Raw genomic sequence first — 19,952 nt, 5'->3', positions numbered from 1 at the left:
CGGCACATTTTTTACATTTACAAAATCCTGGGACACACCACCAACCAAAATGACATTCTAAGACACTCTCCTCTCTTTTTCCATCTGTGTTTCCTCCCTCCCTTGTGTGTGCGTGCGTGTGTGTGTGTGTGTGTGTGTGTATGCACACTCTTGAACCATTTCCAAAAACAGGTGAGGGCTGAGGTTTTTTCTCTCTTATTCTTTGGGTGCTTTTTATCATATGCTTTAAATCAAGAGTCACTTCTCTCTCTCTCTCTTTTGTTTCTCTCTTTATCCTCTCATTCTCTGCCTCAATCATTTTCTCATTTCTCTTTTTTTCTCCCCCTTTTGCTCTCATCTCTCGCTCTCTCTTGCTTTCTCTCTCTTGCTTTCTTTCTCTTTCTCTATCTCTTGCTTTCTTTCTCTCTTGCTGTCTCTCTCATACACACTCTTTCTCTCTCTTTCTCTCTATCTCTCTTGCTTTCTCTCTCTCTTTCCCTCTCTCTTGCTTTCTTCCTCTCTTCCTCTTTCTCTTGTTTTCTTTCTCTCTTTCTCTCTCCTCTCCTTTTTCTCTCTTTCTCTTTCTTTTGCTTTCCTCCTCTCTTTCTTTCTTTCTTTCTTTCTTTCTCTCTTTCTCTCTCTTGCTTTCTTTCTCTCTCCCTTGCTTTCTCTCTCTCTCTTGCTTTCTCTCTCTCTTTCTTTCTGTCTCTCTCTTTCTCTTTCCCCTCCTTTTTTTCTCTCTCTCTTTCTCTCTCATACACGAAAGAAAGAAAGAAAAAAATATTAGTAATAATTAAAGCCCTGGATTTCAATTCCATTAAAACAGTATTTTATTTGCAATATCGGATAAAAATAAAATATGCCTCACTGCGTTGTAAATAGGTCAATACTTCTTCAGATTCCATTGCAAAGTGCAATCTAAGGTTGGTCGTTCAATCAATTCCATTTTGAATTGAAGATGTTAGTCCATGGCTGATGCATGCAATACACTTTTAGTAAAAGCTAAGTGATAGGATGGGTTGACTCATTACCTCAACATGGAGAAATTAGCCACGAAAATGTGAAGAAGATGGAGGAAAGCTTAAGTGTTTGTTCTCCCAAATGCTTCTCTTCCTTACCTTCTTCTTCATATTGAGGATTTTTAAAAATAAAATACCAAGACTTGTATAATAATCCTGTGCTTCTGGTAACTGAGTGGTGAATATAGAAGCAGTTCCCAGATGTAGATAGGCAGTATTCACCTGTTCACTATTTAGATTATGGGTGTCCAATCTTGGCAACTTTAAGACTTGTGAACCTCAACTTTCAGAGTTCTTCAGTCAGCTGTGAGTTGAGGTCCACAAGTCTTAAATTTGCCAAGATTGGACCCCCCTGATTTAGATGACCTGTCAAAGTTGTTCTGTGGCCATTGGCAGGAAAAGGGATATTTATTATTTTATTAATTGGATTTATATGCCGCCCCTCTCCAAGGACTCTGAATTAAGGATTTTTATCGTGGTTTTAATGTTGTGAATTAATTTGAACCTCTATTAAAATTATTATTCCTTAATAATGCATAATGAGGAACAGATAGTCTTTACAATTTTTAAAATATACAATCATCAGGTCCAATGGTGAAAATCAGACTTCAGAGAAATAAATAAGATTTGTTTATGATTTCTCTACTAGCAATACCAGAATTATGTCTTTCATTATGTTTGGAAGAATAAATAAATAAACATGATATCAAACAAATTTACTGCAGCATTGTAGTCCAGAAATGGAAGGAATAATTCATGGGTACATTAGACAATATGCAAGGTATTAAAAAGCTCTCCTTTTTCTCAAGCTTGGAAAGATTGTATTCAGTTTGCTAAAAGTTTAAACTGAATTAAGAGACCTTTGTCAATAATTATGAGGATTTTGCAGGCAAAATGAAAATGATTATTTTGAAGTGAAGAAATGTCATGAATCAACATTTAGTTTGGCTAGCTTATGATATATGATTTCTAAGTTAATTGTGTGACCTTTTTGAATACAATGCTTTTATTCTAATCCAGGGGGGTCAAACTTGTGGCATCACGTGACATATCACGTGACATGATATGACGTGAAGGGGGACTTTTTCCCCCTTCACTAAACTGGGCAGGGGTGGAGCCAGTGCATGACACATTCGGCCCATGGGCCTCAAGTTTCACATCCCTGTTCTAATTTGTTTGTTGTTAATAGTGTGATTATATTATTTATAATAACACAAATAATATTATTTTAGTAGCTTAGCTTATTTTGATATTATTTATTTGTAGTACCAATATGGTGTAGTGGTTAAAGCAGTGATGGCGAACCTTTTTTCCCTCGGGTGCCGAAAAAGTGTGGATGTGCACTATCGCACATGTGCGAGTGTCTATGGAAGCCATAAATGCCTTGTTTCCCAACAGGGTCCATTAGGCTCCTGTTTCTACCTCCCCAGGCTCCAAAGGCTTCCCTGAAGTCGGGAGAGGGTAAAAACGTCCTCCGTCATCCCACCGGAGGCTCTCTGGAAGCCAAAAATGCCCTCCCAGAGCCTCTGTGTGAGCCAAAAGTCAGCTGGCTGGCACATACATGCATGATGGAGCTGAGCTAGGGCAACAGCTCACGTGCCAGCAGATATGGCTCTGCGTTCCATGGGTACTCTGTAGTACTCATGCCATAGGTTCACCATCACTGGGTTAGAGCATCAGGCTAGAAACCAGGAGGTTGAGTTCTAGTTCCCCCTTAGGTACAAAGGTAGCTGGATGACCTTGGGCCAATCAATCTCTCTCAGCTCTAAGGAGGCAATGGCAAACCATTTCCAAAACCTTGCCAAGAAAACTGTAGACTAGTTCACGCAGCTGTCATGAACAAAATAACACAAACCCAACTAGACTCAGAGCTGTATTTTTGTTTATCTCTGCATGTCTATATTTCTTTAGCAATTTAGTAGGTTAGATTTTCTCTAGAAAGTACTATTTTTGTTCATCTTAATTTGTACAATCTTGTATTAATAAATATTTTACCTGCTATGCAAACTCATTATTTTTTTTTAAAAAAAATGGAATACAATTTAATAAAAAAATAATCTGAGATATATAACCAGACAGCAAATGTGATTCTTCTGTTATGGTTAAATAAGGTCCAGGATGGAAGTGTTTTTAATAGGAAAGTGAACACAAGGACAAGGGGACACAATCTGAAGTTAGTTGGGGGAAAGATCAAAAGCAAAGTGAGAAAATATTATTTTACTGAAAGAGTAGTAGATCCTTGGAACAAACTTCCAGCAGATGTGGTTGGTAAATCCACAGTAACTGAATTTAAACATGCCTGGGATAAACATATATCCATCCTAAGATAAAATACAGAAAATAGTATAAGGGCAGACTAGATGGACCATGAGGTCTTTTTCTGCCGTCAGACTTCTATGTTTCTATGTTTCTAATATTAAAAAGCAAAATCCACTGCTATTCGCAGCTGTTCCTGCTAGTTCTGCAAAATAATAAACACCCCTCATTAGACGTAGAGCAGCAGTTAAGGTTTTATTTGTAGAAAATCCTTTGTTACAAATTAATTTTTGATCTTAAAATAACTGCAATTATCTGGGTGATTATAAATAGTTTCGCAGCATACTGTCAATATGCCAACTGCTCGGCATAGACCAGGTTTTCACAGTACAACTGCCCTGGTAGGTTTATGTAGAAAACAAGCATTGTCTTGGTATAACGAAGGTTTTTGAATGAATAGGCAATGGAAGAAAAATATAATTTTTTATTCTGTCAATAATTTTACTGTGTCGACTGGGCAGCCTCTATCTTTAAAAAACCCCAAACATTTATTTCCAAGCTGCTTAGAAAGATAGATTATGGGCTAAAAATCATTTTTTCTGAAATACTTAAGACTCAATATTTCAAAAAGTCCATTAAAAAACAACCACCTTATCTCTGATAATGATCATCTCACAAGACCTAGCAATGCAAAAAACTGATTTCAGAAAGATAAGCTGGAAGGTGCGCTGGCCCCACCCATTCAGAGAGACCTGGGAGGCAAAAAAATCAGAAAATTTGCAAGGATTTGCGGGTGAATTGTCTCATGAACAGCAGTTGCAGAATTGCATTTTACCTTCCTTACCGATACATCCCTCACTGCTATGACAATGTCAGAATTCTTTCTCAATGGATTCTATCAAATAGAATTAGATGGCCTGTTTCAGCCACTATTGGAAACCAAGCCAAGGTCTCTGGGTTTTGGCTTTAGCACAATATATGCGCTCATCCACTGTGATTTATAAACCATGGATTATATTAGGACCAGAGGTGGGGTGCTAAGGTGGAACGGTGATGTGTGCTCGCGCCCGTGGCTCTGAGTGGTAGCGAAGTCTAGTGCGATTTTGCTACTGCACCTGTGCAGGTAGCAAAATTGCAGACATGCCCATGTTTTGGTGCAGTTTATGAGTGGGCACCAAAGCAAAAAACCACGCTGAAACATGGGCGCACCTGTTTCTCTGGGCGCGATTTTGCAACCTGCACAGGTGCAGTCGCAAAATCATGCTGGACTCCACTACACTACCACTCAGAGTCATGGGGGCGAGCACATGTCACCGACCGTTCCACCTTAGCAGCCCACTTTTGGTTAGGACTAAAATAAATATAAACCAGGTCACTATGGCTTGTTTAAAAAAATACCATGACTTACAGGACCCATAAATTTCCTGTTTATAAATGGTCAGAAAATCAGAGAAATATAGCTTGTGCTCAGAAAATCTCTAGACCCTTTCTAGAAATCTAAAATCACAAGAATTTTTGTTACTTTCCTTTTACTACACTTTTTTCTCCACCCAGCTGCTGTGGCCTAGATGTGGAGTACTTGCTTCGCAATCAAGAAGTTTTGAGTTCAGTTCTAGGTAGAGGCAGATATAGGGTCTCCTGCTTGGGCAGGAGGTTGGATTAGATGACCTTCAAGGTCCCTTCCAAGTCTGTTAATCTGTAAATATCTGTAACTTTTATACGAAGCAATAATGACCGAATCTATCAGCTATATATAAGATTCCCAGGTCATTTTCTGAATGTACAACTTAGATTCATTCTAAGGGACAGAATGAAGCTAAGCACCTTAGCGCCTTTTTTTGAAGTAAACCTTGCATCAAAAAATATCAAAGGGTTTAGAATTAGTGTTGGGCAAACCGAACCTGCAAAGTTCGGGTTCGTACCGAACTTTGCAGTGTTCGGCATGCCGAACCCAAACCTGAACTTTTAAAAAAGTTTGGGTAAAGTTCGGATTCAGGTTCGGGTGCGGCGCAAAAGGAGGTAGAAAATCCCACGAAGGGATTCCGGGGGCTGGGCTTTGACGTAATGGAGACTACTTCCTAGCTGGCTGAAACAGGAAGGAAGGAGTCTCCGTGACATCAAAGCCCCACCCCCAAAATCCCTACGTGGGATTCCCCACCTACTTTTGCTTGCAGCACCGCTGCGGCATCGTTTTCTGTAAAAATAAAAGGAAGCAAAAGGAGGTGGGGAGTTTATTTTTACTGAAAAGGACACCGCAGCGGCTTGCTGCAAGCAAAACTTCGGGTTTGGGTTTGGCGAACTCACCCGAACTTCACAGCAAAGTTCGGGTGAGTTCGCCGAAGCCGAACTTTGTTGGGTTCACCCATCACTATTTAGAACTCTTTGTTGCACATCTACTGGATTCAAAACAGCCTAGTAATTGGAGAGTATGATCATGGTCGTGATGATCATGAAACAATCATTTTAGGTCAGCAAAATGCTAAGTTTACTGATTGACTCATATTGACTCGTATTAAAGACTGACTTTCTCTGCTTGCCAATCCAGGAATAAGCTCATAAACTGAGGCCTTGTTTTCAAACTCCTCCCAGAGAGATGACTCAGATAGACTATAAAACATCCCATTTTGAAAACTTATCTGTTACCTACTTTACATGACAGCCATTTGTCTCCTAGTGGTCTTCCAAAAAGTTAAAAACAGATCAAATCAAAAATGGTTCATGTCACTTCCACCAATCATGAGATATGTTCTTGCAATTTTTCAGAATATAAGACAGCCAAATGTGGCCCTTGACTCCTTTGAATTTAACTTCTTGATCTAAATGGATGGTATTCCATTGTTAAAAGGACTGTTTTATAATTATTGACATGGGCCCACTGGCAGGCTTACACATTTATTGCTTTTAGCAATGTGAAACCCTTATCTCCCGGGAAGTGTTCTAAGCGTTTGTTACTAAACACTTCTTTTTGAAGTGTAAATGATATGGATGTTTAAATCTGCTTTCAAATTCATGAGGATATTGGTCTATACTTTTAAGCTGCAATTTTAAGTTCTGCCATGAGAAGTGATAAATGTGTTATTAGAAAATGTACGTAACATTAAATGTGTTTTATTTGTCTTAGTTACTAAGAGCTGCAGTACCTCATTAATAGCAAGTTGTTCTCCTCCACCACCTGGGTGGCCATAACAATGACTTGAACTTCGGAAATCTTCATATAAATCCTCTTCACTCCCAATGTCATCACTGGTCTTCTCTAGTGATCCATCAGCAATAACTAAAATGACAAATACAAACATATATATAGTCACATTTGTTTAAGAATGTTGGCTAAATCAGAGTGGATGTATTGTGATTATTGCACTGAAGTCATGAAGGTAAAAACTATAAATAATCAGTCTATACACTTTTAAAGTTAAATTAAAAAACCAAACAGAGCTATAATTTGAGGGCTATGAAATGCTTTAGATTTGAAGGCAAAATGTTTCAAAGCATGTGCTCTGTCACTGTAGAATCCCAGAAAAAGACATCTTTGTCTTCAGGAGTTGCAGAATCCAGCATGTTTCCCTGTCAATAACTTATAAGCAGTTATAATATGTTGTGGTTAGCTCTGGCCCAGCTCCTGCCCCAAGGACTGTGGATGTGGGGGAGACATCCACATGCTGCAGGCCTGTTTTGCCCCCGGTGGAATCTGCTGATGAAGGCTCCTCGGACCAAGAAGACATGAGTGACAGGGAGGAGGAGAGTGTGGCAGACAGCTCAGAAGGAGATCAATTATCTAGCTCCTCCTTGGATTCAGAACAAGAGTTAATGATACAGCCAGGCATGCAGAGAGCGATGCATAGGCAACAACAACTGAGAGATTATTATCAAAGAAAATGAGGCCACCTGTGGTTGGCTGGGGCTGTGGTAATTAGTGGGTTTGGCCATTGTGGAGGATTATCTGATCGTTGTGTTTCGTGACTGCTTTACTGACTTTGACCTTTTGTGTGCTGATTTTTCCCCGCTTTGAAACTAAACCAGAGCAAAGTGTGTTTCACTTTGTGAAAGAAGAAGGACTGTGAATTGCCTCACAGCTGAAAGCTAAGTATCACAGAACTGATAAGGGACTTGTACAAATTACCAGTTTGTTTGGAGACGAGTGCTCTTTGCTATACCAAAAGAGGGCTTAGGTTAAGTGAATTTTCATTATAAAGAACATTGTTTTGAATTTTTAAACGTGTGTGTGTCTGAAATTTGTACCTGTGAATTTTTGGGAGGAGTCTACCAGAGAGCCCGACAGAACTTAATAGAACTATTTTACAGAAGTCTCGTGAGGAAAGTGTATTAGTTAGTAGAGCTCCTCAGAAAAATGATAAAAATTTGAAATCGATTATACCATAGCATAGATCTTCTTAAAATAAATAAATTTCTTCTAAGGGTACTTCTGCTTCAGCAATACTTCACCCCAATCCCACATATAACAGCTTGAAACCAGACATAATCATATTCCCATCTGCCAATCTCAAAATGCAGAGCATGTACAACATCTTGAACAATCAGTGATAATCTCTCCACCACCATCCCCAGCCCTCCGACCAATGATAGAATACAAAGACCTATTTCTGACTGGAAAAATATCCTATTATAAAATAAACTGCAATTGAACGTCTTCTTTGTTTATATTTCAGCATATGTGTCACTGATTTGTGATTTGTAAAAAAAAAGTGTTATGATTGAAAGGTACATGAAGAATGGTCAGGATCAGTGAGATCTTTTGCTGTTATTTTCCTGTTGTATTAATTATAACCACCGCATAGTAAAAAATAAATAAAGTAGAAAAGATGGAAATTTAAGTCCAAAAGCAATTTAAAACAAGGCATTCTCCAGTAATTGGGACAACACTATATGTTTCTAAGCAACTGAATGATGGTGTTAGGAGAGTTTTAATAGAGAGTTTCAATAGAGCCATCTATTGAAGTTACAAATTCAACAGGTATATCTTTGGATAGCTTGAATCTTGGAGCCAAAAAGTAGAACGAGACAGAGGTTCCTGCCAATTGGAAAACAGATTGACCATGCAGCTTGTAAAGACAGACAAATTCAAAGAAAAAGATAATTTTTCCTGTTATTTTTATACACAGAATAGAATAAGAAAACAAATCATTGTCTAAGCATTAGTACAAAGTATCCAAACATGCTAGTCCATTGGCTGGCCTTAAAAGAAGTTGCAATCTGTTAAACACAAAAAGCAGAAAAACAGTAACAGTATGTCACTTAAAGGACTGTTGTTTGTATCTTAAAGGACTGTTGTTTGCATTATTAAAATATTACAGCTGAAAAAGAGTGAGAAACAGTTCCTGCCCTATCATAGATGGCTAGGAGTCCACAAGCGTCTCTTCCTTTTCAGTTGTTGCCTTAGTGAAAACTTTCGTTGCATACCAACCATCCCAATTCAGTCCCAGAAGCATTATTTATTTTATTTTATTTTTTATTTTATTCTTTGTCCAATATACAATACATATGGAAGAGAGTAGGCATTAAGTAATATATATAAAGATAGAAGGAAAAAGAGGATATATATGATATAAGAAATAAGGAGAGAATATGTATGATATATGTATGTAGATATATGTAGATAGATAGATAGATAGATAGATAGATAGATAGATAGATAGATAGATAGATAGATAGATAGATAGATAGCGTACTGAGAGATACATCCTTTTGAAATAGTACGAAAGACACTGCTAGTTAATATGGAAAAACAATGAACTTGATAACATAATATTATAACTAGGAAAAGTGCAGCTTTGTGGTTTCTGTTATAGGAAGAAGCAAATACTGTATTTCCTACCTAGGCATTGAACTCTCCCCGCCCTCTCTTCATTCTTGATTCCTCGAATCCTTTTGTGTCTAGATATCTAATTCTCTGATTTCTCTTAACTCCTTCCTTTTATTTATAACAGCACAGGCTTCCAAATGTTTTAAACACCAACCATGGTGATATACAAAGCAACATCCAAATAAAAATTGTAGCATGAAAATGATGCTGAGATGTATCAGAAGGTGGGTGCAAAAAAGTAAGTAGAAACAAAGATGAACAGCACAATAGAAGTCACAATTGCTGATCTATCATGATAAATTGGGAGTGGTAGGTTAATCTCAATAGATCAATCTTTCACAAAATTTCATTGATTCCTCTAACAATAATATAGAACAAGTCAGTCTTCCTTTACATGGATGATGCTGTATGGAAAAGCAATTGAAATTGCTGCTCAACACTGTAGATATATACAATCAAAATAGTGAAATGGAATTTGGATTGGACAAATTTTCCACCCTTACCATTAACAAGGGGAAAATAGTGAAAACAAAAGGAATCAAAATTCCCTATGGAAATAACATCAAGGTTCTGGATGAAGATGATCACTACAAATACATGGGCATCCTTCATGTTTACAGAATCAAGCACAATGAAGTCAACAAAAAGATGATAAACATAGAAACATAGAAGACTGACGGCAGAAAAAGAGATCATGATCCATCTTTATACTATTTTTGTATTTTATCTTAGGATGGATATATGCTTATCCCAGGCATGTTTAAATTCAGTTACTGTGGATTTACCAACTACGTCTGCTGGATGTTTGTTCCAAGGATCTACTACTCTTTCAGTAAAATAATATTTTCTCATGTTGCTTTTGATCTTTCCCCCAACTAACTTCAGATTGTATCCCCTTGTTCTTGTGTTCACTTTCCTATGAAAAACACTTCCCTCCTGGACCTTATTTAACCCTTTAACATATTTAAATGTTTTGATCATGTCCCCCCTTTTCCTTCTGTCCTCCAGACTATACAGATTGAGTTCATTAAGTCTTTCCTGATATGTTTTATGCTTAAGACCTTCCACCATTCTTGTAGCCGGTCTTTGGACCCGTTCAATTTTGTCAATATCTTTTTGTAGGTGAGGTCTCCAGAACTGAACACAGTATTCCAAATGTGGTCTCACCAGCGCTCTATATAGCAGGATCATAATCTCCCTCTTCCCGCTTGTTATACCTCTAGCTATGCAGCCAAGCATCCTACTTGCTTTTCCTACTGCCCGACCACACTGCTCACCCATTTTGAGACTGTCAGAAATCACTATCCCTAAATCCTTCTCTTCTGAAGTTTTTGCTAACACAGAACTGCCAATACAATACTCAGATTGAGGATTCCTTTTCCCCAAGTGCATTAGTTTACATTTTGGATACAGAAGTGAATACATTGTGCGAAAAAGATCTTAAAAGTCCAAATTCACTGATGGAAGTACAATTGATGCAATTAACATATGGGCCTTCTAGTCATTATATAGCCAGATATGCATAGCTGGAATTATGGACTGCACTCAATCAGAATTAAAAGTCCTGGATATGGAAATAAATAATTGAAGAAGGGGGGGGGAGGGAGGCATTGGAAGAATATCTGAAGGACAGTGAAGAAGGTGCACTGAAGTTAGTATACCATGAAGGCTTGCTGAATAGTGGAGAGTCCAAACTGGCCTACAAGAAAGACCAAATAAAGAATATGGCAAGGCAGAATTACATGGCAAGTACACACACACAAACACACACACACACACACACACACACAGGCAAAGCAGATAATAAGTCCTGGCAATTACTAAGACCAGGAGAGTTCAAGAGACAAACTATATGACAAGCTATATGAGACCAATCTTACAGCAAATGCGTACTAAGCCAGAACTGGGAAGACAGTGACAGCAAATGCTGGCTCTGCAAAGAAGCTGAAGAAACAGTGAACCATCTAGTTAGCTGTTGCAAGAAGTTTGCACAGACTGTCTAAAATGAATGACATGACAAAGTAGCAACAATGGTGCATTGGAATATCTTCAAGCAATACCATTTGCCTGTAAGCAAAAGCTGGTGGGACCACAAAATCAAGTCTAAACATTTTATTGAATACGTGGCCAACCATAATAAAATATACACTGTACAACTCTCAACAACATTGGCCAATTTACAATCTTAGTCTATTATCTAAGTGCTATTGCTCTGAAAGCCCTACCTTAGACACAACAACAGTTTTCCTTGAACACCATCACTCTACTAAACAAATAATTCCCTCAACACTGTCAGACTTTTTACTAAATCTGTACTTCTATTTCTACTAGTTTTTCTCATCATTCCTATCATCCTTTTCCTCCCACTTAGGATTGTATGACTAAGATTTTTATTAATATTGATTGTTTCTTCATTGCTTATTTGACCCCTATGACAATCATTAAGTGTTGTACCACATGATTCTGACAAATGTATCTTTTACTTTTATGTACGCTGAGAGCATATGCACCAAGACAAATTCCTTGTATGTCCAATCACACTTGGCCAATAAAATTCTATTCTATTCTATTCTATTATCCTGATAATATACTAATGAGCAAATCTGATTCTATGTGTGTGAGAGAGAAAAAGTTAGCAGGACAATAATAACAAGCATAGATCCCCTTGTGTAGATGAAAAGAATAACATCAGTATTGCAGTCTTATACTATACAATTATGATCACCATCAAAACCAATAATCACAAATGGTTGTATGCTAAACATTTCAGTGGCATTTGCAAGTCACTTCTGAAGTCTTCCAAGAAAACTGCAGAAATTTATCCAGCACGTTAGGCTCAAACACACACACAAACACATACACACACACACAGGGGTGGGGGGATGAATCACACAGGGCTGCAGAATTAGCAATGTAATCCTTTCCCCTCCTGAACACGAGTAGATTGTTATTTGTCTGAATAACGCCTGAAGAGGGTTTTTTTATACGAACACGTATGTGCAATAGTACATCAGTTTAATCTGTGTGCAACTATATCCATGGATAATTCATATACCATTTTTGTCCATGAGGTTGCATGCATGTTGCAATAATGAAAGTTTGTTTGGTGTATTGCACACACATATACATATACAGTGATCCCTCGATTAGCACGGTCTCGATTAGCGTGAAACGCTGCAACGCGGTTTTTCAAAAAATATTAATTAAAAAAATAAAATATTAAAAAATAAAAAATAAGTCCACGCTAGTTCTCTCTCTCTTTCTCTCCCTGTTGCCGGCATGGTATATGAGAGAGAAAGAGAGAGGCAGAGGTCGGGCGCATTACCGGGAGGTGGAGGCGGCGTGGGGACGCTGGGTGCCGGGGACACCGAGGAGGGGGTGGATGTGGCCTCTCAGCTGCAGAGCCGAACAAGGGCGGAGGCAACGGCGGAGTCCGGCGCTGGGGCCATGCGGGGCCGCTCATCCAGGGGGGCGTGGACTGGCAAGTCGCCCTCCTTTCTCTTTCTTTCTCTCTCTTATACCACACCGGTAACAGGGAAAGAAAGAGAGAGAGCGGAGGGCACCTTGCCGGTCCACGCCCCCCCTATATGAGCGGCTCCGCATGGCCCCAGCGCCGCCCAGGCAAAGGGGAAACCCCAAGATCGCTTGCCGCTTGCCGTATTGCAGCGAAGGAGGCGAAGCAAGGCTCCAAGCTGCAATACGGCAAGCGGCAAGCGGCAAGTGATCTTGGGGTTTCCCCTTTGCCTGGGCGGCGGGAAGACCAAGGGAAGGTTCCTTCAGCCACCCAACACCTGATCCGCTCCGCAGCGCGGCAACGGGGAAACCCCATCTTCGGCTCCTCGCTGCTTCCGCGCTGCGGAGCAGATCAGCTGTTGGGCGGCTAAAGGAACCTTCCCTTGGTCTTCCCCGCCGCCCACACGCAAACTCCACCATCTGCGCATGTGCGGCCATGAAAAAAATGGCGCACATGCGCAGATGGTGGTTTTTACTTCCGCACCACTATAACGCGGAAATCGATTAGCGCGGGAGGTCTTGGAACGTAACCCCCGCGCTAATCGAGAGATCACTGTATATGTACATAGTGTTTATATACATACTGTAAAACATATGAATATATTATATATTATTTTTATTATAATAATAATATATATATTATTGATTAAGGTGCATGAAACTGTGTCAATTTTGGTTCTGTCCACCAATCCGCTAAGCAATGTTCTCCAGCTCAGTGATTTCTGTATATTTAGTTCTTCGCATCCCCCAGCTCTGATGGAGAAAAAGTCATTCTAACAAGGTCAGTTACTATGCCAAGCTATTGAAGCATTTGAAAAAATAAATGGTTGATGTGGGAGGAATGTCTTCTTAGATCAAAGTATTTCCTTGTGAACTGTTCCCTTTTTCACAGCATGGAATTTTATTGTTTCATCAAACGTTTCATTATTTTTTTCTTTAAAGTGCTGTCTCTGCCCGTTCCATTACTGAGCTCTATAATTTTCAGCTTGAAGACAAATCTCTCCTGCCATTTTTACAGCTTTCTCTCTCTCCCTCTCTTTTGTTGCTGTTCTTGCCCCCCTCTGTTGCTACATGAATTGTACTGAGATGAAAATAAAAAGTTATAATGCATGCTAAGATCTATTCCATCTATCCTAAGCCACCTTGCAACCCAATGTGTTTTTGTCAAGCGCATATTTGTTTTCTTGACTTAATTCCTGTTTAGGGGTCAGCTCCTTCAGTCAGTTCTAACCATCTTACAAAATGTTGTTTTACTCTGGATTAGTTGTTCAAGCGTAGTTTAAAAAAGCAGCAGTGGCAGATTTCAGCCAACTGTTCTACTGCTTTCATCAACTGCAAAACAGCTGCTGAAATACTAAAAGAAAGTGAAAGAAAAATATTTTCCTTGCAGTAATAGCAGGAAGAAAAGAAGGAAGGGAAGGAGGAAGGAAGAAAGACATTTTATGTCCAAACAGGGAGGCAGGAAAAAAGGTTGATAAGACTTAAGCCATTGCATTCCAATCAAAATTTTATACAATTTACATCCCATCTTTCTGATCAAGGACACTATAGATGGATCAATTTTTTTAAAAAAAAGCATAAAACAATTATGTCATTAAAGTTGCTACAGTTACTATTGAAATTAAGCTAGAAAGACCAGGCTGAAAATTTAACTCTTTTCCTAAGCAGAAATCCAAAAGTAGTGCTTTACCTACTTTTGAATCAACACCCACTTCCATGCTTCCAAGAATGGATTTCTGAAAATGACAATCTCATTTCCTAATGGTAAGAACTATTCAGTGATGGAATTTAGATTTAGCTTCCCCTGTACTATAGCTTTTTAGCTTTCTAGACTATATTATATATAGATATATTCACATAATATACTGAATACCCTACGAGACTAGACTTTCCATCCTGGGCCTAGAAAGCCTAGAACTAAGACACCTTAAACAAGATCTAAGTATTGCCCAAAGGATCATATGCTGCAACGTCCTGCCTGTCAGCGACTACTTCAGCTTCAACCACAACAACACAAGAGCCCACAACAGATTTAAACTTAATATTAACTGCTCCAAACTTGACTGTGAAAAATATGACTTCAGTAACCGAAGTGTCGAAGCATGGAACTCATTACCGGACTCCATACTGTCATCCCCAACCCCCCAACACTTTACCCTTAGATTATCTACAGTTGACCTATCCAGATTCCTAAGAGGTCAGTAAGGGGCGAGTATAAGTGCACTAGAGTGCCTTCCGTCCCCTGTCCTATTGCTCTTTTATATCTCCTATACCTTTTTTCTATTCCTATATCTCTTCTTCTATTCTTTCATTGATATGTTCTATTACTATATCTTCTTTTCTATTTTTTCTTAGATATATTTTACTATGAGTATCTCCTCTATAACCTTCATCATGTATTTTACTATGTGTATATAGATATATACCCACTAAAACCCTCATTGTGGATTGGACAAAATAAATAAATAAATAATAAAATAATTAGGTTGGATGGTCATTTCTAGGCCTTTTTATCTTTCCCAAACCCATAATGTCCTTTTTTTCTGGACTGCTGTGTGCATTAGCTAAGGAAGCTTCTTCTTAGAGATATTTGGATACTGAGAAATATCTCAAGTGTTATACAATACCTCCATCAAGGATTAAAAATAATTTCACTGTAGAATAAAACTTAATATTTGTAAGTTTTACTTACTAAGAACAAATAAATAATGATGCTTTGCATTTACTAAACGCTAGGTTGAATGAATAAAGTCTGGGTAGCATTTGTTCTTCCCCAGAAAAGGAATGCACTCTTGTAAACAGAAATTCACCTGTTGTGTGTTTAATAACCTCCATGATGCTGGAGAAGACTCATGCAATTCCCTTGGACTGCAAGGTCATCAAATGGGTCAGTCCTAGAAGAGATCAACCCTGACTGCTCTTTAGAAGGCCAGATCCTGAAAATGAAACTCAAATACTTCGGCCACCTAATGAAAAGGAAGGACTCACTGGAGAAGAGCTGGGAATGCTGGGAAAGACTGGGGGCAAAAGAAGAAGGGGATGGCAGACAATGAGGTGGCTGGAGGTAGTCACTGAAGCAGTAGGTGTGAGCTTAAATGGACTCCAGAGTGTGGCAGAGAAGAGGAAGGTCTAGAAGAACGTTGTTCATGAGGTTGCGATGGGTTGAACATGATTTCACAACTGGCAACAACAACAAATAGCATTGTCCCATCTAAGTCTAGCGTCTCACTGATATTACTAATCATATTCACATTCATATATATTCATGTTCTCCCGTACTTTGGTTGTCTATACACAAACTCTCCAAAGTGTTTTAAAAGCATTTCTTCCTGGTTTTTTCATTCTAGTTTATTTAGTATGGAGGTAAATGCTTTTTGCATTTTTTATCTACATGCTAACAAAAATGCATTGTGCACATGTATGTCTCTATAACAAATTGACATTTTAAGAGTTTAGGGGTGTGCAAACAATATTTATTGGGAAGTGGGAGAAGGCAAAGAAGGAGAAGGCAAAGGAGGAGGAGGAGGAGGAAGAGGAGAAGAAGAGGAAGAAGAAGAAGAAGAAGAAGAAGAAGAAGAAGAAGAAGAAGAAGAAGAAGAAGAAGAAGAAGAAGAAGAGGCTAAGACATAGGACATGAAAGCCCAACATGTGCCCTCTTACTTGATGATAGCACAGGTCTCTAGAACAAGCAACAGGATGTGGCACAGACTTCGCATTGTACTCACAATTTTCATTGGAATAAACAGCATTAAAAAAAATCACACCAAATGGGATACTTGCAATGAAAACAAGACAGCAAAAGAAGTATAGATTTAAGACTTACGATCTGTCTACTTCCTTTGCCCAGCAGGGTGTTCTATCATTAAAAAAGAAAACATTTAAGGGTTTTTTTCCCTTCATTATTTTCACAGTGTCTGATTCTCTTTCCTGAAGAAACATTGATGGCAATTATCAAAGTGTACTGGAATTACAACATAGTTCTTCACTTGTTATACTTCATTTTAAAAAATAAAGTCACAGCTATTTAGAATAGCAAGTTTGCTTTAGGCTACAGCTTTTAGCCAACTGCAATTTGTCAGCCAATGTATTTTGCACCTTGTAAATTTTCATTAGTATTTATTTTTCATTTAGATGTATATGACCACTACATTTCTCAAAACAATTATGGGTAGCAAAGTGTGTGTGTGTGTGTTTGTGTAAAAACTCTTATATGTGTATATAACCATTGAAGTATACAACCTACAATCCAATAAATGGCAGCTGAGAATTTTTTTAAAATCAAAAAATAGTATCATATCAACAGAAGTTAACTAAATAGCATGAAGTAATTTCTTCTTTTTTAAAACCAATTCTTTGAGGACATTATTCCAGTGGTCACAATGCATGAGTTCTCAAACAGATCCATACAAATCAGTCAAAGAGAAGTTCAATTGTGGTTTCTCAAAGGTTGTACTTGCAAAATCCTAACAATGTAAAATACTGATAGTTTGAAAAGGCTTTTCTACTTTATGTACAGTAAAAATAGAATAACTCAAAATCAATGAAATGTCGAAACTTAATATGAAATGAACAGCTGACCGGAGTAAGAAGGAAAAAACATGTATGGGGAAAAATATTAACAGGAAACTTGTTCATTCCACAAAACTTTAAATAAACCCTGCATCCCTCATATGAAAAAGGATAAGAAACAAAATCAAATGATATGAAAGCTTTTTTTTATAAAATGTTGATCTTAGTGACATCATTCACAGACAACTATATTAGTAAATCAGTTTCCCATAACTGGATACTATTCAGATGGACTGAAATTAGAATTCAGACTTCTGAATCAGCCCCAAACTACAAAACACTACAGTATGCAGGCTTGATAGCATGTTGAAAGAGCCACCATTACCACCAAAAAGTTAAACTCCTCTATATCTTTCCTTCAGTGTGCCAGACATTACCTATGTTTATTTTGGGGTTTGATTTCTTTACACAAATTTTTGAATAGCATTAATAATCCAAGAAGTGTGTCACTTTTACTCATCTATCAAAGGCCCAATCATCTCCTGGGCAAAGATGCTGTCAGTTCTTATTGTGTTGAAGCTAGTGACACCAAGAGAAAATGCTAGCTGCTATTTTTGTTTATTAAAGTTTAGAAGTTCCTAAGGGGAAGTAAACAGCAACATCTTCTTTCTCAGAGCATAAAGGTTCTTAAAATAACCCTTAATACCCAAAGGAAACCCAATGAATTTTCTATTCCTTCTTGCTCCCATTCCACTTGAAAGAAGATATAAGCAAATTTACCCCAAACATTTTTCATTCCAAAATACTTTTTTTTAAAGGTAGTAGCGATGGTGGTGGTAATGATGATGATTATGATAATAATCATAATAGTAATAATAATAATAATAACAAGAACAAGAACAATGATAATAATAAATAACATCCCAGAATTAACCACTGTCAATAGGAAAGACAAAAAAATAGTGAATGTCACAGAACCTGGAGAAAGCAGAATAAAAGAAAAAGAACTAGAAAAAATATAATAGTAATAGCAAAGGCCTTGGGTGAATCCCAAAACATTGGAGTATCACTTATACACTACTGAAATTGACAAAATCACCATCAGTCAATTGGAAATGGCAGCTTTCCTTGGAACAAGACAGGAACAAGTACTGTAGTTAAGATTGCATGAAAAACAATTGCAACCAGCCAGCCTTCCATAGAACACTTGTATATTACACGGGTCAGGAAAATAAAATATCTACAGACTCATCACATCCTGGACACAAATGGTTTCAACTCCTCCCCTCAGGACACCCATATATGACATTGCATGCCAAAACAGCTAAACCCAGGAACATTTTCCCCCTCATGCCATTACTCTACTGAACACCTAATTCTCAAGTACTATCTAATGTCTAAGTATATTTACCCATGTTTTTGGCTATAGTATTGTTATCCTTATCTTCTTCATTAACCTCTCTTATTTGTATCATTATTATGAGTATTCTTGGTTTTTGCTTTGAAAACAAAACATGCACGTACACTGAGAGCTCCACACCAGATTCTATTCTGTCCTGTCCTGTCCTAAACAGTTTACATTCTGAGATGATACCTTTAACACCATCAACAACATCTGCCTTTCCCAGGTCATTGGGAAGGACTCAATAGGTGGATAAAACTGACAAATCCAGTCCAAACATCTGGCTGACTATGTAACAAACCATAATACTGTAATGGTCATTGTTACCCAACTACTGTACTACAAGCCAGGTAGAACAGTCTTCACACTGACATCAAACCAAAGATGTAAAATATTAGTAAAACTGGGCCATATATTACTGCAAGACTGATGAAAAGTTTAATCCATCCTCATTAATCCATTTGCAATGGGGAAAAAATATTATTATTATTATTATTGTTGTTGTTGTTGTTGTTATTACTATTATTATTATTATTATTATTTATTAGATTTGTATGCCGCCCTTCACTGAAGACTCGGGGCAGCATAATTCCACCCCGAATTCCTCACGCAAACAGTCTTTAAGATATCTGTTTAATATGGCATAAAATACTGTTTTTATCATATCATACAATAGATATTTTTACTTCTTAAGGTTTTAAAAAGTAAAAATATCTATTGTATGATGTAATAAAAACAGTATTTTATGCCATATTAAACAGATATCTTAAAGACTGTTTGTGTGAGGAATTCGGGGTGGTTCTAACTCATCTGTGTGGGGGTGTCACATGGGCACGTATGCATTTTATACCAAAAAATCCAACCCACCCACCCCAAAAAAAACCCTCAAAATAAGATGCTGACACATGCACAGGGCCAGAAGCTCAACTTTTGCGCATGCTCAGAAGAAAAAAAAAAACGAGGCAAAATTCCCCCCCCAAAAAAATCCCAAATGGTCGGTTCCATGACATCATCATGATGTCATCAGTGGCTTGCTACCGGTTTGGGGAATTAGTCCAAATCAGGAGGAATCCACCTCTGAAACAACTCTATTATGATAGCTAGTGAACTACCTTGTCTAATATAATATATTTATATTATATAGGCTGAAATGTGACAAACGTCTTGCTATTCTAATGGCTCTGGATAGAGAAATAGAGAGAAATAGAGAAATAGAGAAATAATAGAGAAATAGAGAAATAGAGAAATAATAGAGAAATAGAGAAATAGAGAAGTCACAACAAAAGGTTCCAAGCTATCATGCATTCGCATGGAGGGGAAAAAATTCAAATATTTGTTTCTGCTAAATGTAAATATCCGACAAAGAAAGAAATGAATATGTAGACTGAAGAACACTAACTTGAAAAATTCCTCACGGTTTGTTTTTTTTAAAAAAAATATCTGATTAGGTCAT

The 19,952-nt window shown here is 37.8% G+C and overlaps 1 protein-coding gene across 2 annotated transcripts in view; it reads right to left on the bottom strand.

The window, feature by feature from the left end:
- ARHGEF4 (Rho guanine nucleotide exchange factor 4) overlaps nt 1-19,952 on the bottom strand; it is a 130,598-nt gene that overhangs the window by 38,888 nt on the left and 71,758 nt on the right. For both annotated transcript variants that reach the window (XM_070752986.1, XM_070752985.1), the window contains exon 4: nt 6,395-6,528. In XM_070752986.1, coding sequence (XP_070609087.1) covers nt 6,395-6,528 — 134 coding nt within the window. The remainder of the gene's footprint in view (nt 1-6,394; nt 6,529-19,952) is intronic.

Source organism: Erythrolamprus reginae, chromosome 5 (genome assembly GCF_031021105.1).
Source record: "Erythrolamprus reginae isolate rEryReg1 chromosome 5, rEryReg1.hap1, whole genome shotgun sequence".
Lineage (NCBI taxonomy): Eukaryota > Metazoa > Chordata > Lepidosauria > Squamata > Dipsadidae > Erythrolamprus > Erythrolamprus reginae.
Note: the sequence above shows the minus strand (reverse complement) of the source record. Positions and strands in the feature narration are given on the sequence as shown.